The following is a 27,512-nucleotide window of genomic DNA, read 5'->3' on the forward strand; positions in this document are numbered from 1 at the left end:
TCGCAGCCATGCATACCCAAAAGGGCGCGGAAACGGCCTCCGGTTAAATGGAGGTGGACTTCGGTCCCGTTACATTAACTAATTTGTCTACGCTTATTGAGGGTCAATTCCACCTACCTCTACGAGGATTCTTTTTCCCCTAATTAAAACTTCTTGGTCTCCTCCCACGTAAACTAAAAATTAATTTAATCCTTAAATGCTTAATTCGATCCAAATTAATTCTGTTGGAGAAACTTTCATATTTAAAAATTTCAGGGGAACGAGGTAAGCCCCCCCCCCTCCTAAGCTCACAAGAAAATTAACTAAGTATATATCAGTGACCTAGAGCCACGACAAGAGCTAGCCCAGCGTACCAGATTCAACGGTTGTATTATTAATTGGGTATCAGACCATTTTGCATACGATTATCAAAAGTGTAGTCGAAATTGCATTTTCAATTGTCGTATAGGATTCATTAGTAATAGTTAATTTGTTGAAAAGAAATCGTAAATCTATAAAATTAAAATCTTATAAATCTTTTAGAAGTGAGTATTATATTCGAATGTGATGCCAAGCTTAGTTATTTTACGATAAAATAACTTGGATCTTCTATTTTATACCAATACACAGGAGTATAATACTCATTGCCACTAGATGAGTATAATAGCACTTGTAATTAATGCATGAAAACAAATGTGAAAAAACGGTTGACCTGCGAGCCAGCTTTAAGCTTCTCGCAGTCTTCGAGCACGATTTGGGGTTTGATATATTATATATTAGTGACCAATGAGAGAAAAATTATTACACTAAATTTGAACAATTTCATCGGGATATTTTACTAGTGATAACCATGGGCTATAATTTTTTTAGTGGGTCCTATAAAAATGGAAGAATGTCTCGACGGAATAATAATATAATAAATTTTGTGAAATTAGTAGCAAATTTCTGCTATCGAAAAAAAATAAATTGAATACGTGCATCTGTCAACTTCCTCTGTAAAAAATGGCACAAGTCTGAACTTTCCTTGCGGATGAAGCAAAAAAAAAAGTTTTCACACCTAGGGGACGTGGGATGCGATTCCAATTCGCATTTTTCCATTCTCAACTTTTGCTCAGATAAATAACCACATATGTGGGTATAAATGACCCACTTCTTTTTTGAGCTGTGCATTATCTATTCCAACTATTTAATTTTCGAAGAAAAAAGTTATGAAAACAATTGAAAATAAAAATTTAAATATCTACTTCTTTCATACCTAACAAGCTCATCCACTACATCCGAGCGGTCTGAGGCACGTTCAGTGTCATCCATATGTTTATTGTTTGAAGATGTCATCGCATCAGCTTTAATGTTAGATACTCCGGTTTGATCTATCGGACCTTGTGTTTGTTGATGTGTTGTCCCTGTTGAAGGTGGTGTAAATTTTTGAAAAAATGCCTCTTCTTCATCATCGACGATATTGTCTCCTTTGCTAATGCTTTCAGCATCGCCAGCATCAGTTTGCGAAATTGAAATCACACTTGGTGGAAAACTTCGAGAGTCAGGTCGAGACTCAGATTTTTCTTGTGGTCGCTGCTTTGTTAATGTCTAAAATGAAAAGAACCAATAAATATCTTGATAGTTATCTACTTTACGATTACATTCCAATAATGGATTTTATTCAACGCAGGTCTGATTTGCGCGTTTTATGATGTCTGCGTTGCGAACTCTATATGGCTGTTTATCGACCAGTAAAACAATATTTTTTTGTCATATCGACCGCGAAAGTTAGATTTCCGAGCAACGTGCGGAGGACGCAAACTATACGATTTCTGGAAATCTATAGTTTAGTTAATTTACCTCGAACTTGTTTGAAAAGTAACTTCTCGCTCTCTCTATCCGACTATATATTCCTACACGACTACTAAAATACGCTATAGATGAGTCGAATCGACAAACATTAATTCGACAAACGTCCGCTAGGTAGAGTAAAACTCGGAAAAAACAATCTTAGCGACAGTCGAATCTTGTAAACGACTTCAGCATTTACGTACATTTAATCCGTCTCTATTTAATCTCGAGTGACAAGCTTTGTATTTAACTCAAAAAGTTTTCAATTCTTGTGCTTTTCAATTAAATAAACAGTAGTTTAAATTTTTAACTATTTCTCTCTCGAATCCAACTTCCGCCGTTGATATGACAAAAAATTTTGTTCGATACTTTATGTTCAAAGGTAGGAACCCTGACAGACTTGAAGTTAAAGCACGCGTTTGAGGCTATGGATACATTTTCATCAAGACCTCGTACTATATCCGGTCTTGATAAGAATGCGCCCATAGCCTCAAACTCGTGACGTCACTTCAAGCCGTCAGGATCCCTACTATTGCGCATATGTATCGAAAATAACTATATCCGTTCAATTAATAACACGGAATGTTTCTTAACAGTACGATACTGGCAATTTTTCTTCACCGAAAAAAATAGCTTGAAATAATGAACAAAACATAAAACATATAAGACTTGAATACAGTGCACAACTCCTAGTAGCAATTTGGTAAAAGCCTTGTGCCAGCATGGGTCAAGATACTTTAGAAAGATTTTAGATCAAGAATTGGTCCAGATTCTGGACCAAGATTATTCGTCAAGACTTGAGCCAAACTGTGGTCAGAATTTGTCAAGAATTTGACCAGAAATCTGGGGCCATCAATTGCTAAACTTTGGGACTATCCTATAGAGTAGAGGTTCTCATTCTACATTCGTTTCATTTACAATACTGTAGTCGAGAAGTGAGTTCTCTGTAGAAAATGAATCTAGTTTTTTTGAAAATCCGAGTGACAGCTTATTACATTTGTCATTAAATTTGGCAAGACATTTTTTTTACAAATAAAAATAGCAACTTTTATAAGTCAAAATCAAATAGAGAAAACGAGAGACTGATTATTAGCAATAACTCAAAAATTAATAGAGGAAGCGTAAAATTAAAAAACGATTATTAAAGAAGAAGTAATTTTCTATGGAATTATCACAACTTCTGGAATTCTATTCCTATTATTTATAATTTTAATTTTTCATCTTAATCTATTGAAAAACTTTCGAAATTTTTCAAATGCTAAAAAATTCTGGAAATCAATTTTTCTAGGCATTACTACAAACTCAATGCGTAATTGTAAAAAAATAACATTGTTGAACTTGTTGACTAGACTACAAATGAGAACCACTGCAATACTATACTTTTCACATTCAAGTGGAAAGGAGGGGAATAGATGCGCGCTCGTCGTCTTTTGCGTTTCTCGCGCAAGTCTATGTCAAGACTCTGGGTCAAGAATCTGGTGAAATTCTGGTCACAGACTGGCCCAAGTTTGCCGCCAGTCTGGATAAAAAATATTGATCAAATGTCTTGGTCAAGAATTGTCCAATTCTTTACGAAGTGCTTCTCCACGTATCTTGCCAAAGAATCTTGTCCAATTCCATTGCTACTAGGGACGATACTTAAAAAAATATTAATCCTGTCGCGTTTTTTTTCTATCAAAATTTTTATGCTAAAACTTAACTGTTGCTCGTTAAAATATAGCCACAGTCAATAAAATGACCGTATAAAAAGTTTGATTTGCGTGTAAAACCACCGGTTTTATCAGTTATGATTTATTATAAAAAAAAAAAAAAAAAAAGAATTACAGGAGTGACTTTCGACAGGATCTATCTCTGCATGATTCTGAAGACTCAGCAACAAGTTATCGTACAAAAATGCAAAAAAATCAAATTAAAGCTGAATAAATTTGCAAACCGACCTATGCATTGGTTTAGCTGCGAAAATTTTTCCATGGCCCATGAACTGTTTGAAGAAAAAAAAATTTTTGTCTCGCGATATTTCTAATGTTTACGCAAAAGTTGTAGCTCTCAAAAATTATTTATCAAAATACACCGAAGACTAGAGATTTCAAGCTACAAAGTTCTTTTTTTTAAATCTCGATACGATTATTTTTGGCAGCGTAACACTATACATGATCAAATTATAATTATATCTACTTACTTCAACCATATAATGAAGACCTGATAATGTCATTCGTACAACGGAATCTTTTCTTCTAACTGGTTGTTGCCATCGTCGTAAAACAACATCCTATAAACAATTAATTATTTTGTTAAATAATTGTCAAAAATAAATATGATAATTTTTTAGCAATTAAAAAAATTAACTATTTACTTTTATACTAAGACAAATAGTTTGTGAAATTAAATAAATCATTTAGAAAACAGACAATTTTTTGAAATTAACAAATTTTTCTTGGATCTAATTCATAATTATTTAATTCAATCCCATACAAAAAAATCTGTGTATTGGTTGACCCTGCGGGCTAGCCCCAAAACTTCCCGCTGTTTTTGAGCTCCTTGAGCTCGAAAACATTGTTGTGAACACATTTTCGAGCTCTGCGTACCATACACACATACACACATACATACACTCGGAAATCATCTTGAAATTAGTCAAAATAGCTTCCTAGACCCTCAAAACGTCAAGATCTGATAGAAATCCGATTTTCGAAAATCGGAACGAAACCAATTACTTCCCGAATCGTTGAAAATTTTCGATTTTCTTAGCGGGAAGTTAAAAGTTTAAATATAACAACAGATTGAAATAAAATAAGATATATGTTCGCATAAAGTTCATATATGATCACATAAGAAGTATATGATCATTTATAATTTCATGAAATCATTATATGAATTCGAGTAAAAAAATAACTTCGGTTTTGTCCTCAAAAATTTATTTCAAACGGATTAAATTCTCATTGGATGGTTTCTCAGTTCTTACACGATTTATATGAGATCATATGTAAACTTTTTTTCTCATAAATTTATTCTGTAGTAAATTTACTCAAGCATGAATAATAATTTACTTGATCCAAGAAAATAATTATTTGCAACTTTAATTGATTGTAAAGCATATAAAAATGAACAATCGAAACAAAAATGTTTTTAAAAACAAAATCATATTATGATGCGTGCTTTCGAATTTTGAACAATTTGTTCAATATCAATATTTGACAAACTATTAATAATATAAAGCTTAATCCTTTTCATGTCACACTATGAGAGGATTCCTGATTATTTATTCTTAAGATTTTAAGAATTCTCAAAATTTACTTGATGAAATTTATTTTTAAAAAAACACAACGGAAATTTTAACAAATAGTATGACAGCGCAAAAAAAAACTTTTTAATCAATTTCTAATATTATAATAATAAAATCATGTTTTTTCCTATTCCTACTCCAAATATCATTTTAAATAATGATAAAAAATTCAGCCCTTTCCTTAAGGTCTAAACCTCCAAAATAATCGTAGACAGAAATATTAACAATAATTTTATCTTTCTACTTCTGATGACCAACCTCTGGTACTTCTGTCGAATCGGGAACATCTCTTGTAATGTCTGGATCTGGTGGTTTATGCTCTGGATGCAGAGCACCGTATTTTCTTGAAGCCATGCGCCGGCGACGATCGAACCATCGTTGCTTCTCAAGAGCTTCCGTTTCCTCATCCACGCCAAAAAATGTAGCAGTTTCCTTCTTTATATAACTAAAATATAATAAAAAATAAGATATTTTAGTTAAATTGTATTTAGCCAAAATATTATCGTGATTTTGATAAAATGAATTAATAAACGTATAGCAATATAAAATTATTGTTTCGATAAAACAAATTCCAAATTATTAGAAACAATATTTTCTCATTTAAACTAACTGAAAAAACAACGCATATTAACTGCACATCGATGTTTTTGAACAAAATCAATCACCATTAAATTCAAATTCCTGAATTGATAATAATAGTGTTCGTTGCTATTAAATTTTTAAATTACATCTAGAATTATGTGAAAAGTATAAATGTATCGTAAAATCACAACAATGAAAAGTATCCTATCAAAAAAAAAAATCCATGTGGGAAAATAAGAAAAAACTTATTTGAATGTACTTGGTGTGTACTATTAAAGTCAATTGAACAAAATCAATTCAAAATACTATCTAAATATGAAATAATTAAAAGGTCTAACGTCGCTAAAAAATACATAGTTTTTGCGTTAGCGCATACCAAGTACATTCAAATAACTTTTTTTTTTATTTGTATATTTTAATATAATATTTTTTTTTATCTTCCTAATATCCCAGTTACTTGGTGTTTTTGTTTTTTGATTTCAGTAATTTTTGCAAAAAAATTATGTTTTATGCAGTAAGGGATACATGTTGAACGTGGTCCTTGGTCTGACCTTCTAAGAGAGAATCTGTTTTTGATGGTATGTAAGGGAGACTTGGGCGTTACGGCCCCCTTGAGGCACGGCGGCCCCCCTCAAAAATTTTGTAAAATTTTTTTTTTCCATTTTCGGTCAAATCATGATACCTCTGATGTTTTACAGATATTTTAAGATGATCTGCGTTATCTGGGGCAAAATGGACCACCAAAAAGAAATTTGCTACAGAAAAAATTTTTTTTTCTAAAATAAAATGAATTTGAAAAATTTATTGATTTAAAGCTCTTTAAGGTCAACGGATTATATTGTAGTTAAAATCAAAAAATAAAAATATCCTTCAAAACTGGTTCTGTCAGCTAAATAAATTTTTTTTCTAATAAATTTGAAGTCCATGGGATAACCAAGGTACGAAAATAGTATATTTGTGGTTAATAGATATTTTCGATACATATATGCGAAGTGAGGCATTCCCAGGGCTTAAAAATTGAGACACGAGCCTAAGGAACGGCGCGTTTACAACGAGACCGAGTACGCAGATTACCCCCACGAGCCTAACGGTTTCTTAGGCTCGAGTCTCAATTTTTAAGCCCTGGGAATGCCTCACTCTGCACATATGTATGGAACAATATTTTTTGTAACGACTGCTTGCAAAGTTCAATATATAGAGAGAAATTATTCATTTACAAATAAATATTGTAATTAGCTCAACTATATTAGTTATCAAACCATTTTAATCAACCCATAATAGGGTAAGAATTGGTCTTAGTACGCTTGATGGTTTGAATGTAGTAGTAGTGGTGAACCCGTACATTCTATGAATCATATACATTTTTTCTAGTTAATTTTCATTCCCGCACGGTCAATCAGTTGGAAAGTTTGACTTCGCCTACTTTCCCGCACGCTAAAACAGTGTATACAACCATCACGAGAATACGCGACTTTATGTTTGCTAGGCAAGGCTCGAATATTGAACTTTGGAAGCAGGAGTTACAAAAAATCTTTTTTTTTCAATAAAAAAAAAAAAAATTTTTTTTTAAGCTTTTTTTGGAGGGGGGCCGTCGTGCCACCGAAAAAAAAAATTTTTTTAGTTTTGGTATAAATTAAAAGCCATAAAAAATATTTACCGGCTTAAGGGGGCCGTCGTGCCCCAGTCTCCCGTAATATTAATTAAAAAAAAAAAATAACACAAAAGAAAAAACCAAAGTTATAGCGCCTTTTGTTTGTATTGGCGCGAAATAAATATTTGTAAAAAGTAATCAAGAAACAAGTGAGTAAAAAAATAAAAAATGAACGTTCATGACTTAGATAATGAGTAACCATACGCCTTTTCCAAGTGATTCTGGATCGAACGGTGAATGTTTTATGTCAAAATTTTTGAAACTTTTTATGAAAAAACTACCTTCCATTCTGGCTGCCAAATGGCATTTTTTTTAACGTAAATATTATAGTTAGTCGACAAAAAATTACATCAGATTTAGCTACTGAAATAAAACAACTCTGATTCAACATACTTGCGAATAGCTTCAGTACGACTCATGTTTCTCCGAAGTTTTGGGCGTTGATTTGTTGACGTTGCAGTTGTGCTCACTGAAGTACTTGGTTGAATAGTGGGCCGAGGACCAGCAGGCGCTGAGGCACTCCTAGTAATGGCTAGTTCCGACGTACCAATTGATGAAGCGGTTATTGCTGAAGGCACCGATGGTACAATTGTCAGAACTGTTGATGTAGGATTTTCTGAACTTCCAATAGCACTACTTCCACCAACAGGATACATACTGATACTCTGGACATTTTCAACCTCAGTACCGGAAGAAGATATTGTTGATGTACCAGTTGTTCCTGAATTTGGAGATTGTTGCCTAAAGAACAATAATGGGATAACATTTTGTTTAATTTATTGCTCATCAATTAATTATTATTTAAATTATTTTTCAATTTATTAAACTGTTTAAAGAAATTGAGCATTTTAAAGAAATACCAGTTTGGATTGAACATACGAAAAAAGTTTGATATTCTCAATTTAAATTCAACCCATAGATGATTTATTATTCATGAATTCGGCCGTCCGAATGATCTTCGGGTTTATTTTTGGTTTTGTTTGGCCTCACCGAATCCATTAAAAAATGTATTTGTTAATCAAAACAACGTTATTTCTATCCCTTAACGGGTAAGTAACGGTACTTTACCGTGAATTATGGCAAAAAATCCGACAATTTACCGTAATTTACGACATTTTTACCGTAAGCACCGTATGCGTTTCTATTTTTACAGTTTTTACAATGCAATACTTCACTTTACGGTAAAATACCGCAGGCTTGTTGTAATTTGATGGTAAATTACCGTTCTCTGACTGCAAATTTACGGTAAAACTCCCTACTTTTGACGTAAAGTACCGTACGTTTACCGCAAATTGCGGTTATTACTGTAATTCAGATCCACCAGGGATTTAAAAAAAATTGTTTTCATTGGCCTGAGAATTTGGAAGGTCAGGTACGTAAAAAAAAGGGTACTAATCGATTATTTTTTTATTAGCTTCCTTGAATATCATATTGTAATAATATACTACATTATATGGTATGAAATTTAAAGATACTGCACACCAGGCGTCTCTATATAGTGTACTCTCTTAAAATGAATCAGTGGAAAGTATTCTAATCAGTTAATATTCAATGCACAAATAGTCTTAATTATATCACTAATTCAATCATTGATATACTTGGGACTGATTCGCAGTGAATATTCACTGATATACAGATCTATTCACTGATTCATTTTAAGAGACTAAATATGAACATGGTAGATGTTTAATAGCTTATGATTCTTAAAATTATAACGCTACCAAAAATATGCTCTTTTAAATCTATAAGTATAAACAAGAAACTTTCATCTAATAATTAATTGATTTAAACTGAATAGCACTCATTTTCCTACTTCAGAAGCTGTGGTATTCCAGGGATTTCATTTACAATCTATTCCATCTGAACTGACTCGGTGACAATTCTTGAAAATAAATTTGCTATGGACACTAGTAAATGGCGAGAAATCGGATATTGTATAATTTCCGGTAAGACGAATAGACTACGTATTAAATTTATACAGAGAACTTTAAGTCACCGGGAATAATTCAATAGTGTGACATGTTCGTGAGTAACAGTCAGGACTTGATTATATAAATTTCAAATTCAAAGACATAACTGATATTATGTTTTAGAACAGTTTCATTTCAAAATTATACTTATTAAAAAAGTCTGAACTTTCTGAGCACAAAATGTGGTTTCCGACGTTACTGAAAAAAAAAATTAAATAAATTTTTTGTATAGGGGAAAAAATAAGCTATAATATGGTATAGAAACATGAACTTTGAGTTTTAATAAAAAAAAAAAAAAAAAAAATTTATAGAGTTCGGAAATAAAATCACAGTTTTGTTTTTGAGCATTCTGAAATCAATTATAACAGAGTAGAATATAATGTAAATTTGGCGCCTCTCTCTCTCTCTCTCTTTCTCTCTCTCTCTTGATTTAGTTATTTGCTGTTATTAATTGAAAAATTAATTTTATTGAATTTAGTTTATTAGCTGTTTATTAGTTAAATTGAAGAAACACAAATTTTTCTGATTTATGTATTAGTTTATGTACTTATAAATTTTATTGTATTTGAATTTGCCATTTGGCCTGTGCCTTGGCATGAATAAACCGATCAATCAATCTCTCAAGACTCTCTCTCATTGGCCCCAGTCTCGTCAATGGATATTTTTTTGCGGATATTTTGTCGCGGATATCTAAGTGTGTTACCATGTACCTGATACTTCCACGGACATCACGATCTGAGTTGATATAAGAGAAGCTCTCGAGGCAGCTAGCTGCTCCAGGTGTAGAGGCCTGGTAAATTCCTCTACTGGTGCCCCGGGTTACAAAAACCCTTAAATCTATATCTAATATCGCCCTTCGCGGTGTACGATTTTCTGACTGTCACGATACTCATTTACCCATTTATAGGTTAGTTAGGTTAGCGTTATGTATAGTGGTGGCAACGATCGTATGATGAATGGAAGTAGAATGGATCGTAACAGTAGATATCCAGATTGCTACTATAACTAAACAAATCGCTTCCTTCACGAAATTCGCATAACGATATTTGAGATGCTTCCAATTAGAATAATTTTTTTTCTGTGTATCATTGTTCAATAACTAATATTACACGTACATTGCACTGTTGACAAAGTTAGCAGAGGTTAATGTGCGGTATACAAAACGCGGAAGTCTTTACGAATCCCTACTAGTAACCTCGAGTATATAATAAAGGTATACATCATTATGTCAGTTGGTAAAAGAAATTTCAAACTTTAAAGTATGTATGTAACCAAAACTAACCATAATATTTGTAAGTTTATGGAATAAGTGTATAGATCATGTAATAGTGTTGTCTATTATAGTGCCGGATGAAATAATAAAGTAATATAGTGTAGGCATCAGGAATTCGTCGTTTCTCCACCACCATCCAACGCTCTTAAATTTAACTTCTGAGAAAGGGATTGCATAAAGATATTTTTGAACTAAAAAAAATATAAAGCATTTAATAATTACACATTTCGAATTTCGCTCTTCTGGTGCGACCGCTAGAGTGCACGTAGTACATTAAATTGCACAGTATATGATACTGCCAAGTCAGTTGAATAAAGATAGCTAGTGATAGACGCAAACAAAACAGGCCTTCATGTTGTGGAATTTTAGGTTCTAACTTTTTATTAATTATAAATAAACATCAAAAGTTTAGACGGTGAATTACAATAAGGTTCTTCTTGTTAACAAAACCAAGGGACTAAAAAAAGAATTATGTTAATTGATGGTGTTTTTTAAAAGTTACTGTATTTACCAAGTTTCGTACAAGATAATTGACGGGAAAGGTATTGATGTGAGGAACCGACTCAAAACTAAGCCAGAATTAAAGTTTAATAAACTGTCTACATGATGGTGTATGATTTATCTTATTTCTAGGTACCGATAGGAGTGTTACAGAGATTCAAAGTGAGTGAATTAGACGAAAATTTTGCAGCGGATTTTGAGCACACCTAACGCAGGGCGTTATGTGTGCAATGTAAAAATTTGAATTGTGTAAAATGAATTTTGTTGAAACTTTTTGATCACTTTTGAAACGACCAATTAATTAATGTTATTATAATGAAAATCAAAATAGTTTATAAAAATTGAAGTCTGATTAGATTTTTAAGTCTTTCTTACGAGTAATTTTGCAAAAATTGATCAAAAATTATAAAATTTTTAGGCTTTGTAAGCGATTGTTTTCGATATAACGTATTAAAATACTTTTTAAGGCAATCGATAGAAATAGTTGAGACGGATGTTTGTCATAATTTTTCGACCTTTCCGATGACTGAGTTACGAATTATTGTAAGATGTGACGGAGCAGCTGGAAGTTCGACTACTCAATTCAGTCACGCCATTTTAGGAAGCCACTAAGTTCACTCACTACCCTCATTAACACCTATATTCGCTTTTCCGGTTAACTGAGACTCCGAAAGAGGTCCATGGCTCAGTGTGCCAAATATAAGCGATAGTTCAAATGAGGTCATGTGAATGATCTGTTTTAATAATTTACGGGTATATAAGGGCAAGCAATTGTCAATCAGCAGACACTTAGCACCTAGTTAGACTTAGATAATCAGCAATCAGTTGAGAGATGTAAAAAAGAGCTCAGGACGCCTAGTAAGTTCCTTATTCTACACACCCCAGCTCACCAAGTCCATATCTATTCTATTCGTTGTACTAATCAAGTCTAGTCAGTTTATGTGTTGTCAAGTCTAGTCACCCTATTTATTGTAAAATCTAGCCAATTAATTTATAGCAACTTAAAATCAGTGACATAATGTAGAGTCATCACCTGGTACCAATAGTCTCGTCACTGGATCAATCGAGCATTCCGCTGTCCACGTTCAGGATGTCTTGCGTTTTATTTGAGAACATCGATGTGCCTGCCCTGATGGTTTTGAATCACCCTGGAAACACCCTGGGAGTGGAAACACGGTGGAATCACGGTGGATCCAGGGTAGTTACACGGTGGGTTTGTGCCATTTTATTACCGTGTATACACCGTGGAATCAGGGTGGGTACACCGTGTAACCACCCTGATTCTACGGTGTATCCACGGTAAATACGCGACGTACGTGGAATCGCGGTGGGTACACCGTGTAACCATCCCGGAATCAGGGTGGGTACACCGTGAAACCACCGTGGAATCAGGGTGGTTACACGATGTACCCACCCTGATTCCACGGTGATAGAATGAAAAAAAGCCCACCATGCAACCACCGTGATTCCACCGTGTTTCCAGGGTGGTTCCAGGGTGATTCAAAACCGCCAGGGAATTTATAAAATTGAATTATAAGTTCGCCAAACGCGGAGTTATCTATATTGAGAATTTTCTTTCCTTCAATTGTTTCTAATTTGTTTCACATCATAAATAATAACTTAAAATCTATTTCGCCAAACTATCTTAATTTTTCATACCTACTCTATAAAATATGTTACCTATTTTCTAGAAAGGTAATAAATAAGGTATGCTGATTAAAAGGAAAAGCCGAAATAATATGATTATAACGTATTATTATATTATATCATATTATCAAATAGTAAAAGCTAAAGTTTCATACATAACAAACTTCATTAAAGTTGTTTGACTTTGTTGATGTTACCTCCAGAGAATTTTCATTCCATTTCTTTTTATAAGTTTCCCTTGTAAGTATATCTTTAATGACAAATATATTTGTTTAAAGTTTTAAAGTAGGCAATCACTGTCTCACTAAAAGTTTTTAATGATTACATTTTTCAGGTAGATTACGCTAGAAAACTGAAATTTTTAGCTATGTAAAGGATTTCAAATGTAAGTGAGTGAAAAATTCTGTATTATTAAAACTACTTTTTTCAAATAAAATTAATGATCCGAAAAGTAGGTAATTTATAATTTTAGGGAACAGTGCAAAATAATTGCCATTGAAAGTTGCCAAAACAATATTGTTATCTGAATATGTGACTTAGGTATAATAGTATTAATATTACAATGGTTTTATTTTGTAACATGTATTTGAAATGTACGACATTTATTGCCTATGGTCAGTATGGTCACGATGGAAGCAAGTAAGTTACACATATGAAACAACAGACTTTGAATCATTTCAGATTCAAAATTGAATAATATATATACATATATTTACAACGGAATTATTATTGTATGAAATGCTATGGCGCGTCATAACAAAGCTGGACTACGTTGGCTCTCAATCAATAATTAATATAAATGTTTCAAGATTATTATGGGCAAAGTAAAATTTATAATGATTATTAAATAAATACTTATGATTATAATGATTATAAATTACTGTAACCACTGTATATTATTATTCAATAATTATTATAATATCATTCGTCATTTATTTTTGAACTATAGATATATACACTGGTCACAGAAATTAAGGGATAGAAAAAAAATCCGAAATTTTTAGGTGATTTTCAACATGCTGTAACTCGGTGAAAAATGGTCGTATAAGAAAATTAAAAAAAGCAAATTGTAGCCTCAAGTTACTAGTTTTCAGATCTGGACCTCAAAATTTTTTTATCATGTATGTTTCCGGAGTAATCATAAGAAAACCAACGAAAAAAAATGACAAAATCGATAAATTTAAAGCTTCGGGGCACTAAGAAAGAAAAATCGCAGCGATTGGAAATTTTCAGGGTTTTTTCAGGACACTTTGAGGTTGAAAAAAAGACGAAGATATCCTTTGTTCATCCCTTATATCCAAAGTTATAGCAAGATTTCCGAATATCCTTAAATTTGTGAATTTTGACCAGTTTTTTACTAAACAATATCGCTTTAAAAAAATTTTTTCTATCAAATGCCACTAATTTTGTCTTATAGAGAATGTTTTCCAGTTTTCAAAACCCTGCTTCCATTCTCTGTACGACCAATACATTCGGAGTTATTGATTATCAAAGCCAAAATGCTTTTCTGCTTTGATCAATGATAACTCGGCGCCAAATCATCGTAAAGACTTTTTCAGGCCACCAAATTAAAGGGCATAAAATTTCCTAGAAAAGTCAGACGGATTATTCAAAAAAATTTATTGTCGCCCATAGAGGTATTGAAAGACCAGCAAAAATTTTGAAAATTTTTTTTCGTTGGTTTTCTTATGATTACTCCGGAACCGTACATGATAAAAAAATTTTGAGGTCCAGATCTGAAAACTAGAAACTTGAGGCTACAATTTGCTTTTTTTTAATTTTCTTATACGACCATTTTTCACCGAGTTACAGCATGTTGAAGATCACCTAAAAATTTCGGATTTTTTTTCTATCCCTTAATTTCTGTGACCAGTGTATATTAGGGTGATTTTTTTTGCGACTATTTTTTTTTTCGCTCCCATCCCGAAAGTTAGTTGGAAATACCCCCAAAAAAATTCTCTGAGAGGAAAAAACTTTATTCGAAATAACTTTTAGGGAATAAAATTGTCTACAAAAAAGATCTGATGATATTTTGTAATAAGTCTGATAGTTTCGCCGGAAAAGTAGAAAATCTCAAAATTTAATATGAATTCAACTTCAACCTCAAATAACTTTTGAACAAATAGATTCCGCAAAAAATAATAAGAATCTTTTTTTGTAGAGCATTCAATTCCCTACAAAATGATGCCTGCCATTTATTCCTATGACGCATCGTTAGCTACTTATAAAAATCAGAAGACGTAAAAAAAATTTTTCCCATGTTATTCTTATGGAAAATAGAAAAGTGCGATGAGGAACCTCTTAATGTTAATATTGAGAGCTCTAATTTTTACAGGCGTCTTTTTTTATCTAAATGAAACTTTTGAACCTGTTTGAAAGAAAAAAAAAAAAGTTTGTTATTTATTGGATCACCCTAATATATATAACTTAATTAGTTATAAAAACCAATCCGTATTTCTTTAAAAATTATAGTACTTCTCATTCTTTACGTTCTGATTGTAATAAAACTACTTTTAGAAATACCTTTTCATAATTAAAAATGCTGTTATATATGATATTCCTAGGAAAATTTGCTATTATAATTAAACTTTAAGTAAGTTAACTAAAATACACCCTTATTCATAAAAGTATTAAGTAATATTGTGACTTATTTCCAAGTAACGCATAAATTAGACCGTGCAGTCTAATGCAAGCCAAAATACGGGAAATTACTCGCATTAATTATGTAAATAAATTGTAGACATAATCTTATAATTCGGAATTTACCTTGATCTAAATGAATTTTAGGTATGAATGATGCGATGTTTGGATTTGAGTACAAATAACAAAGAAGCCTAAGGCGCTGTTAAACTAGAAAGATACAAAATTCTATAATTCATTTAAAAAACATGAAAAATATTTAGTTGCACTGCCAAATACATGAATGCAAAAAATTAAAGGAACAGAAAATTTTTATTTTTTAGTGATTTTTAAAAGACTGCAACTTCGTAAAAAATAATCGTATCGAGAACTTAAAAAATAAAACATTTTAAAGCTTAAAATCTCTAGTATCGAGATCTTTTAATCAAATTTTTTAGATTTTCGGTTAACGAGCAATCATGAGAAATAGCGTGAGATAAAAATTTTCTAATTTTTTTTTCTTTTTTTTTCCGAGTCCACGGTTCGGGAAAATTTTTTCAGCTAACCAATGCTTGTGAGTTAGCAAATTTATCAAACTTTATAATTCGCTTTTTAGTGAGCCTCGTTCGATAATTTATTGTTGAAATCTCGGCCTACACGGAAAAAAAATTGTATGAAAATTTACTATACAAGTATCGTAATCCTGGACCTGACTCGTTTTACCGTATCTATCAAATATTTTACATAAAAACTTACTGTTTACAAAAGATTTTTTACAATTTACTATCGTAATTTTACCAAATGATTGTTGTATCAAGTTCAGTTAGAAGTAATACAACCCGGGTCGAAAAATTTGATCTGATTTTAGTCTAACTGGACTGTATTTGGACTACTTGGTCTGTTATTGAACTTCGATAAAAATTTTAATGGGTTTTTGATCTACCCGGACTGACAAATTTGACCTGATTTTAGTCTGATTGGACTATTTGATCTGATTTTGATCTTTTATGAAAATTTTAAGCTATTTTCGACCTGCTACATTAAAAAACAAACGCGTTACGAGCAGACTAAATTAGATTAATTCGTGAACTTTAAAAAATTTTAGTTCTGAAAATTTACAAGGGCAAAACTAGATTAAATCATGGACTTATAAAATTTTTATTTATGGGCAATATTTATGAAAAAATATTAAGTGGCAGAATTGATTATGTTTTATTTACTATTTATTTACTATCTTTTGTTTAAAAATGTCGGCAGTTAATGAAAATTTGACAGCTTAATTTTTTAGGTGTCTTCATTGAATATTTATATCATTGAATAAAAGTGATAAAACAACTCTTGAAATGTCAAGAATTTTCTCTTATTTACTGGATAAAATTGAAAATATTTTGGCATAAGAAAACATCAAAATTTTTGTGCTACGGAGAAAAATGTTGGCTCGAAATCTACCAATTTTTTTATGCTGTCGACCAAATTTGAAACAGAAAGTAAAGTATCCAAAAAATTACTATACTCTTATAAAAAATTATTATGCTGCATCAAAATTATTATAATGTATGGAAGTAATTGATATTGAAGCTCATCGATAAGTTTCTCGCGCGTAATAAGTAATGTGATACATTATAATCATTTTTTGCAAGAGCACGATAATTTTTTGGATGCTTTACTTTCTGTTTCAAGTTTAGTCGACAGCATTGTAAGAATTGGTAGGTTTCGAGCCAACATTTTCTCTGTGTGACATCTTATTATGGAAGCGCATTAGCATGTTTTAAATACCAAGAAAATTAATATAAATTAATAAATCTAGATTATTATTATTATTATTATTATTTATATTTATAAAAAATCCTGTATTTGTCCTTAAAAACAATTGAGTACAGACTAAATATTATAGAAAATAAAGTCTGTTTTTGTCCTTAAAAACAATTGAACACAGACCAATAATTATAATAAAAAAGTCTGTTTTTAGTCTAAACGCGATTTAAAACAGACTAAATATCATACGAAAATAAGTCTGATATTAGCCTGGATAAGGAATAGTACGGGCAAAAACAGATTAATTTCTTATATAAAATAAATACGATTTATAAACTTGAATTGAAGGAAAAATATTTGAATTTATCATTTATTTTAAAACAGATCTAATTTTTTGACCCGGGAATACTGATATCGTAAAAAGCATAGGAATGACAAATAAGATGTAAAAACATAATTAATCTTGCACTTTTTTTAACTTTCCAGTGCTGCCTGTGTATCTTTCCAATGTAAGCAACAAATTTTACGATACTCAAATAGGAGTATTTGAATATCGTAGATACCCAGTCATTAAATGGAGCTCAGCCAATATTTTGTACTGTTACCCCGTAAAAGTTGTTATAGTTAGGGTACTATTTCGAAAATTAATGAAGCTTTTTGGCTGATGTTCCATGATACCTCTCCGCTGTCGATTAATTAATAAATTCGACAATAGAATCGCAGAATTAACTGTAACATATTCGAAATCAATTGATAAATTTTATGAGATTATTTCGTTGTTATTAACTAATGTATAGTAAAGGTTGTCAAACAATGAACGGTGTTCGTCCAATCGGGTAATGCAATTACATTGCCACGCAGTATAGTCAATATAATAATTGTTCTCGTTATTTCGAGAGAATGCCTGGTACAATTTTCCAATAAATGCAAATTTCAAGCCAATTCAATGATTCAATACAAAAAAACCACTATGATTGTTTATTTTAATTAAGCAAATGAATAATGAACCCATGCAATAGAAAATTTTGTTAGCAATCCATTTAACATCTCATTTAGGCAATTATATTAATATATGTTGAATATCAGAACATTTTTACTAGCATTATTTAGGTTTTACACTTCTAAATTATACGATAAATATTTTAACTAATTTACAGACAACATATTTCATAAATGACTCACCAAACTGAGAAAAAAGAATTTTTTCTTTTAATAAACAGCAATAGTAGTATAGGTACAGTAAGTTATTACATATGTATATTAGGGTGATCCAAAAAATAACAAATTTATTTTTTTTCTTCCAAACAGGTTCAAAAGTTTCATTTAGATAAGAAAAGACGCCTGTAAAAATTAGAGCTCTTAATATTAACATTAAGAGGTTCCTCATCGCACTTTTCTATTTTCCATAAGAATAACATAGGAAAAATTTTTTTTACGTCTTCTGATTTTTATAAGTAGCTAACGATGCGTCATAGGAATAATTGGCAGGCATATTTTTGTAGGGAATTGAATGCTCTACAAAAAAATATTCTTATCATTTTTTGAGGAATCTATTTGTTAAAAAGTTATTTGAGGTTGAAGTCGAATTCATATTAAATTTTGAGATTTTCTACTTTTCCGGCGAAACTATCAGACTTATTACAAAATATCATCGGACCTTTTTTGTAGACAATTTTATTCCCTAGAAGTTATTTCTTATAAAGTTTTTTCGAACTTCGCATTGTTTTCTAGTTATTTATATTTTAATGTCAAGCTCTTAAAATCGATCAGAAGACTATTTTTTTATGAGCATGACATTAAAATAAAAATAACTAGAAAACAATGCGGAATTCGAAAAAACTTTATTCAAAATAACTTTTAGGGAATAAAATTGTCTACAAAAAAGGTCTAATGATATTTTGTAATAAGTCTGATAGTTTCGCTGGAAAAGTAGAAAATCTCAAAATTTAATATGAATTCGACTTCAACCTCAAATAACTTTTGAACAAATAGATTCCTCAAGAAATGATAAGAATCTTTTTTTGTAGAGTATTCAATTCCCTACATAAATATGCCTACCAATTATTCCTATGACGCATCGTTAGCTACTTATAAAAATCAGAAGACGTAAAAAAAATTTTTCCCATGTTATTCTTATGGGAAATAGAAAAGTGCGATGAGGAACCTCTTAATGTTAATATTAAGAGCTCTAATTTTCACAGGCGTCTTTTTTTATCTAAATGAAACTTTTGAACCTGTTTGGAAGAAAAAAGAAGTTTGTTATTTTTTGGATCACCCTAATGTATATGTTGTCAAATTTTAGATATTACGGCGGAAATATTGGTCGCATAAAAAATTTTTTCAAATAAAAGTTGTTTAAAATTCAATTTTGTAAAATAAAAGTCTCTTATAATTTTTTCTTAGGACCAATATTTTCACGGTAATTTCAAAATTAAGATTTTCATAGTAAGCAAAAATTTGAATCATTCATTATGAATCTTAATTTTGGAATTACGGTGAATGTATTGGTTGTATGAAAAAATTATAGGAAACACTTTGTTCCGAAAATTAAATTTCCTACAACTTTTGTTTAAAAACTTTTTTTATAAGACCAATATTTTCGCCGTAATACCAAACATTCTAACCATTCATTTGAAATTACGGCAAAAATCGTGTCCCTAGTTATTACATACATTGATAAAAAAAAAAAAAATTTTTTTCAATGACAAATTTCTTGGCAAATTTTCAATATAAGTTTTTTTCTAGATTCTTGTAATAATTAGTAAAGTAAGTTTTTATAATATTCGAAAAGTAAAAGTTTAATAAAGAATAATTGCAATGCAACAAAAAAATCGATAACTGGCATCAACTCTTATCTATGTCTACATTTACTATCGTGGAATCGACGTAAACAAGGATGGCTAACGCCTCATATTCGCAGATTACTCTTCTGATTCTATCTGCTCGAACAGTAACTCATCAGCGGTCATTTATAATTACGGGTTGCAATATTTGGAATTCGCTTTTATTTGAAATTACCGCGTCCGAATCATTAGATGAATTTCGTAGTAGATGTTTCTTGTATACGATGAGTTCAGAAAAATGAATTCTCAAAAATGAGCTTATAATATATGTGAGTGAAAGTCTGGACAGTGAGAAAAGTCAAAATTTTGTATCTGAAAATGACTTATTTGTAACCTTGATTTTAATTTATACTCAACAATTTGTAATTTGTATTTTTGATTTGTAATCACAGGGGGCAGCAGCTCTATGATCTTATTAATAAATAAATGCTGAATGTTACTAAACATAGATATGCAAATGAATGAAGTGATCGAGTACTAGTTCTTTGTTCGGGTACTATCTCGACTAGAATTTTTCATAAAGATCTGAGAAGGTCTTTATCAGACTAACTTTATTTTAAATAAGGTCCAGATCGGGATATCTTAGCGAGAAATCGATATGGATGTCACGCTAATGACACATGAGGTCCCGATCAGGTCCCGATCAGGGTTGTCTTAGTAGTAATTATTTTTAAAAAAAAATTGAATCGCGAAAAAAAATAAGAAAATTTTAAACCGATCCGGAATGTGATCTATTGCATGAGGAGCATTACTTAGAGGAAGTAAACATATTTTTTACTGATAAAAAAATCCCGATGACTGCTGGGATCGATCCCGCATCCTTCCAAGTTCTTGATGCTATCCACTGCGCTGGCTCACATATGTGATCGTATAATTGTATATATTTTATTCATTTTGATACCAAAGAATAACTGATGAAAAAGTAAAAAGTTTGTGATACAATGATTGACCTATTCTTTATTTAAATGTAGTATTGTTCTATACTTTGTTCAAATTTTAGCTAGTAAATAAATTTTTTAAATTGGAAATTTCTACGGTCAAATGGGTTATTAAATTATATCCCCATGATAATTCAGGCAAATACAAAAAATTCCTTTCGGGACTTTAACAATAACATTTGGAATAACTTTTAGCCCATCGATGAGCAAGCGAGAATGCTACACTGATAGAAAATTTTTATTGACTCAAGAAATATTTTCTTGAGCCAAGAATTTATTTCTGAAGAAAACCAATTGTCTTGCTTCAAGAAATTCTTGTCTTGATTTAGATTTTCTTGGCTCTATAGATTTTGTATCTTCGATGGATAGCTCTCGTGTCTTGACCCGAAACTATATTATCTTCAATCGATACTATCGAATTCTTCAAGCAAGACCACTTATCTTCAACTAAAAATGTCGTATTATTATTTTAAGAACTTTAAATTTTTGGTTCAATTAATAATTCCTTGATAGAAGATGTTTTTAAAGTAATGAAAAAAAAAATTTTTTTAAAAATAAATTTCTACTTTAACATATCTGAAGTAAATGAATGTAGTCCTAAAAAATCACTTTGAAACTTTTTATTTTTAAAATAAAAAAAAAAGTTTTTTTTCAAGCTGAGTAAATTGATATCTTGATTTAAAAATCGCGCCATTCTCGAAACGAGTCGGTCATGTCTTAAACCTACATTTTGCCTATCTTAATCTAAGAGCAAGAAATTCTTGAGCGAAATATGTCAGAATTTTGATTCGAAACAAAAAAGGCTTCATCGAAAAATCAAATTCTCAAACAAAGAATTTTTTTTCTCTATCCGAGAATTTCAATTTTTTGGTTCAAGGATTTATTTCTTGAATTAAAACAATAAAAAATTTTAAAACAAGAACCACAATTTGAAGAAAAAATTTTTCTTGAATCAAGATAGTTTTTCTATCAGTGTACTCTTGATAAGGAAATTATCAGGATAGCTCGATGGTGAATAACGTTTTCATTACTGAGGCTATTCTAATATAGTCCTGATAAGGAACACTTCAGGTTTGCCCTATTAAAACAAACCTTATATTAACCTGAGAAGGTCCTAATGGTACTTCAGGTAAATCAGGAAAAAATTCTAGTCGAGTAGGTCTTTAATCTTATCCAAAATCATATAAAGTTGTAAGTTAGTACATGGATGAAGATGTTATGAAGCTGTAATCTACACCAAACCGTATTTTAATGTTTCGCGATGACGAAATTGGCTGTTAACGAACTGGTTGTGTTTTATAAATAATCAATAGATATCACTATTTTTCATTCTCATTTACTCTACTCTAAATTTCCTCACTCCTGTCTAAATGATTTCTATGCCCAGAAGTTCAAGCTGGAAACACGCAAACGAATAACTATGCGCTAACTTTACGTTGGGTGCCATGCGCGTCAGGCATATCTCTACTCTCGGTATTTAGTAATTAGCAAATCACATCGACAACCCTTGTTATTTCCCTTTACCATGTTGTGGAGCGTTTACCACATAGCTTGCAGCAAAGTGTTGATATTTACAAGTTTATTACTACTATCGAATTTATTGTACATATATACATACTATACAGATACTAATTAAATTTTAATTTTCTTTTTAAGTTTGTATTACTTTTGATGTTAGTTTGTGGATCTAAAACGTTTATAATTATTAGAAAAAGATTCTTTCTTCAGCATAGAATAATATTATATTCATGTTTTATATTTTTTATGCGTAAAAATTAATAAGAAATGACATTTCTGTTCCAATCCCATTCTTGCAAGAAGGAAAGATAAAATCCATTCTTAGACGAATGAAAAAAAAAAAAAAAAAAAAAAAAAAGAAGAATAAGATTCCGATCTCGAATTCCAATCGTGATATATAATTCTATTTCTGAAAGATAAGCAAGCGATAAAAACGAATGTCACAAACATCGCTGAATTACTTAAATACAGACCATGTACCATGAATATTGATTTCCTTTAACTCCTGTCTTTAGGGAACTGTAAATTCTAACACTTCTAACAGAATTTATAATCTTTTTTATTACTTAATTAATTGCTGATGTACTTTTCCTGAGGGAATAGAGAATGGCGACCATGATTTTCCTTTAAGATGCCTAGTAAAGTTTGAATCTAAGATCATGGCTAAATAAAGGCCGAAATCAAATAGACTGCTAAATAACGTGGTTCAAACAGCTTTTACTTTTTCTGATTTAACCAGTTATAGGGTGAATAATTTATTTCTAAAACGAATACAGACGACTACCCGTAATAATAAGCCTTTTCCCCTCAATCAGGAGTTACCAAGTACAAACAGCCTTCCCCAGTCAACTACTTTTTTGAGTTACGTATCAGACAGCCCGTTATAAGCCTCCGTTAAAATTGCATAAATTGTTTATTTATCAGATTATATAGCTATTGTTTCCTATGATCTACCCAAAAATACAAATTACAAATTGTTGAGTATAAAAACAATTTTACAAATAATTAAAAAAACAGTCAAAAAAATCTGTGTATCGGATGACCCTGCGGGCCAGCCCCAAAACTTCCCACTATTTTCACGCTCAAGGAGCTCAAAAACATTAGTGTAATTACATTTTTGAGCTCTTCGAGCTTGAAAATACTCTTGCGTACGATTGTTTTTTGTGCGCTTTTCAAGTTATAACAACTTACGTTTTATGTTAAAGTTTGAAAATGTATAAACTGGAAATTATCAATAAACACGCGTTTTCTTTTATTTTTGTTCCCAATTATATTCAATGAAATAAATGTATTCATCAGAACGTTAATATATAAAATATTTGAAAAAATATTAAAAACGGTGTTTTTTCAATTTTTTAGTTGATAGTATAATGATTCGAACCCAAGAACGAGTTACATTACTGTATATAGTGATCCAAAGAGATCATAAAGACAAAGAGCAAACATGATGTGGAATACAATTTAGTACATTGTATGATGATTTATCAGGAAAAAATAAGATAAAATGTTATTTTTCAAACTTTTTGACGCTGATATCTTTTGAACTAATTAACCGATTTTGACGTTCAATGTGAAAATGGACGCGTTTTATTTGGTTCAAAAGCTGATTCGATTTTGAAGTCAATCAGTTTCACTGTTTCGAAGATATTTAGAAAAAACCGTTCATTAGCATTTCATTCTCCCACAACATCCCGCAAACGAATAAAACCGATTTTGATGGTTGAGGCGGCAATCGACGCATTTTTTTAAGTTCTATAGCTGATCAGATTTTGGAATTGTTTGGTTGAGCCGTTTCAAAGATATTCGCAAAACCCTGTTTTTTACCATCTTTTTCTCCCGTAATAGTTTGAGCTCCCCAGCTGAAGTAAGTTTTTTAACTTCCCGCTAAGAAAATTGAAAATTTTCAAAAATTCGGGAAGTTATTGGTTTCGGTCCGATTTGCAAAAACCGAATTTCTATCAAATTTAGACGTTTTGAGGTTCTAGGAAGCTATCCTGACTAATTTTACGATGATGTCCGAGTGTATGTATGTGTGTACGGACGTACGTTCGTACGTACGTACGTACGTACATATGTATGTATGTAAATATTCATAACTCTTGAACGGATGAACCGATTTTGATCTTTGAGGTGCCATTCGACGCGGCTTGTTAATGTCTTGAGGCCGTAAAAATTTGAACTTAATCGGTAGGGTGCGTTCAGAGATATTTCAAAAATAAAATTTTTTTTTAAATGTTTTATTTGGATAACTTTTAATTTGCTCGATGGATTGATTCCAAAATCTAATCAGCTCTAAAACTCTATAAGCCGCGTCGAATGCCACCTCAACCATCAAAATCGGTTCATTCGTTCAAGAGAAACCGTTGACGAAAGAATTCAAAAAAAATTTTTTCCTTGGTTTTTTTGAAATTTCTCAAAAACGGCTAAATCAATCAATTTCAAAATTCGACCAGCTTTAGAACTTGATAAAACGCGTCGATTGCCACCTCAACCATCAAAATCGGTTAATTCGTTCGCGAGATATCGTGGGAGAAAGAAATGCTAAAAAATGGTTTTTTACAAAACAATGGCATACAAAAGTATTTGCAAGCTCGAAGAGCTCGAAAATATATTCACAATAATGTTTTCGAGCTCAACGAGCTCGAAAACAGCGGGAAGTTTTGGTGCTGGCCCGCAGGGTCAACTGACAGACCGATTTTTTTATGTATTTTGACCCGTAGAATCCGAATATCGCATTATTTTTCTTGAAAACCTGAGAGATCGATTGTTTAAGAAATATTATTTTGGGGATCAAATATTTATTTTTGAATATTTAGAGCAATTTGAAAACGAAAGTTGTTCACTAATTAAAACCCATAATTTCAGCGCAGATAATAAAAAGTGTATTTTCAATAGACATTAATTTTTAAAAATTAATAACAAAAACCATGTTTTGGCAAAAATATCACATAATTACTCTAATGTATTTTCATCTGCAATAAATTTGAACCTATACTGTCCAAACAATCGCGGAAATGCTCATCTCAATATTTAAAATTATTTTTTCTAACCTCTTTTTTCCTATTAGATGAAAAAATATACAATAATAAAATGTTCTATAATAATAAGTCATAATTACAATGACAGGTACTCTGAAAAAAAATAACTTTGTAATCACAATATTTGTATCAGTAGTAAATTGATAAAAATTATTGCTTCATTTATTTCATATCTGAGATGAATAATAATTTTTTTGACCGAAAAAATCAAAATCTATTTGCACTATTCCAAGAAAAAAAAGAAGATCAAGATACTTCGAGTTGAGCTCAGATTTCTTTGATTAAAAAAATCGTTTTCAAGATAATAAAATTTTCGCACTAAAAATATATTTAATAGAATAATTTTCTATAAAAAGAAAGTAAAATGTTTCTAAAAGTTATTTTTTCTCTCAGTGTAAATAATTTAATTTATATTGAATTGTAAAACTTTAAACAATAACCAGTAACTTACACTATCTTAACCATTTTTTTTACTAAGTTTTTTAAATAAGTAGAAGTAATAATTTTTTTATTTTTCACCAAATGCACATAAACTAAGAAAATTATGTGTTATAATAATTTTTAACTCATTTATATCTACGGATTTGCACTTGAAATAAATAAAAACGAACAATTTAGACCACTAGTGCATTAATTACTTTTAGAGTCAGTACGCAACAAACAAACAAACTAAACATTATGATGACTGTTATTTTTATTTTGCCATAAACTATGCAAATGATGTTTGCACAGCTGTAAAAATAAATGTCTATGCCATGGATACCATGTACACTTTTACCAGACTATGGTTACCACAAGTGTTACGAAGGAAATTTCATATCCACAAGACAATAACTACAAGTTTAGTCTTATTGTCAATTCTTTTTGTATATTCTATCTATAGTAGTCCCGGTGAAAAAATCGTCCTCTCCCTACTATTAGTTAGCATTTTCTATACCCCCATTATCCATTTTAGAACGACTTTTTCACCAGGACTACTATATAAAGTTTAGGTTATTTTCTAGTTTACCTGCATATACGCTCAAACCTGTCAAAACCTAAAGCTGTAATCCGCGTTCATTCATTTACTTCTACCTTACCCGTCATATTTTCAACAACTTATCCGCTAGAGATTTAAATGTAATCTTACGGATCTGATACCGTCTTCTGGATATATAGAAATATTTGATGATACATTCGAAGTCAACTACCCGCACTCTGGTCATAAGTCTAGTCTAGAAGACGGACGGCAAATTTCTTTTTGAATTTCAATCTTCCCATACCACCATGCGCTTAGTTTTGTCCTCGACTACCCGTTATAACCCGCATGGAAGAGCTATATATTGTTAGAAGTATATAAAAAAATATATGGTGAATATGTGATAAATATATAGCGGCAAAAATATCTATATTGAAAAATATATGTTTTTTACATATATTGGATTATATAATTATCATAATATATTTACTTGTATATAATGTTTTGTATTTTTCTATATATATTATCTCATATAATGCTCAATATATTCTTATCATATATGGATAGTATATATATAATTTATAAGTATAATATAATAAACTTGATATATATATCCATATATTTTGACTCATATAATTAGTGGTATATGGTCTCTATATAATTGATTATATATGAAAGAATTTATATGATTAAATATATGGTTCGCGGTATATTGGAATTATATTTTTCCAGTATATCGAAACTTATATTTTTCGCAATATATTGAAAATTTTATTTTTTAATATACTTTTTCAATTTCTACACGATTCCACAAAAAAAGTCAAATTTATTATTTTTTCTCCTTCTTTTCATTGACCTTATATTTACTGGCAATAACCTAAGAAAAGTAAAAAAAGTGCCATATATTTTACAATATTTTGGAAACCATATGTTTTGCAATATATTAGAAAATATATATAAAAAATATAAAAAATACTATATATTAATTAATATACTACTTTCAATATAATATATCAATATAAAAAAGATATATAAAAATATATATGTAAAACATACATAAAAAATCATATATTGATAAATATATTGATAATATATTCTAGCAATATATTTTTTTTCAATATATTATC

At 30.6% G+C, this 27,512-nt stretch overlaps 1 protein-coding gene across 5 annotated transcripts in view; it reads right to left on the reverse strand.

Annotated features, from left to right (window-relative positions):
- LOC130666425 (inactive rhomboid protein 1) overlaps window positions 1-27,512 on the reverse strand; it is an 84,440-nt gene that overhangs the window by 20,283 nt on the left and 36,645 nt on the right. For all 5 annotated transcript variants that reach the window (XM_057467408.1, XM_057467407.1, XM_057467406.1 and 2 more), the window contains 4 exons: window positions 7,719-8,066; window positions 5,351-5,537; window positions 3,989-4,078; window positions 1,235-1,566 (listed from right to left, as the gene is read on the reverse strand). In XM_057467408.1, the coding sequence (XP_057323391.1) occupies window positions 1,235-1,566; window positions 3,989-4,078; window positions 5,351-5,537; window positions 7,719-8,066 (957 nt within the window). The remainder of the gene's footprint in view (window positions 1-1,234; window positions 1,567-3,988; window positions 4,079-5,350; window positions 5,538-7,718; window positions 8,067-27,512) is intronic.

Source organism: Microplitis mediator, chromosome 4 (assembly GCF_029852145.1).
Source record: "Microplitis mediator isolate UGA2020A chromosome 4, iyMicMedi2.1, whole genome shotgun sequence".
In the NCBI taxonomy this organism is placed as follows: Eukaryota; Metazoa; Arthropoda; class Insecta; order Hymenoptera; family Braconidae; genus Microplitis; species Microplitis mediator.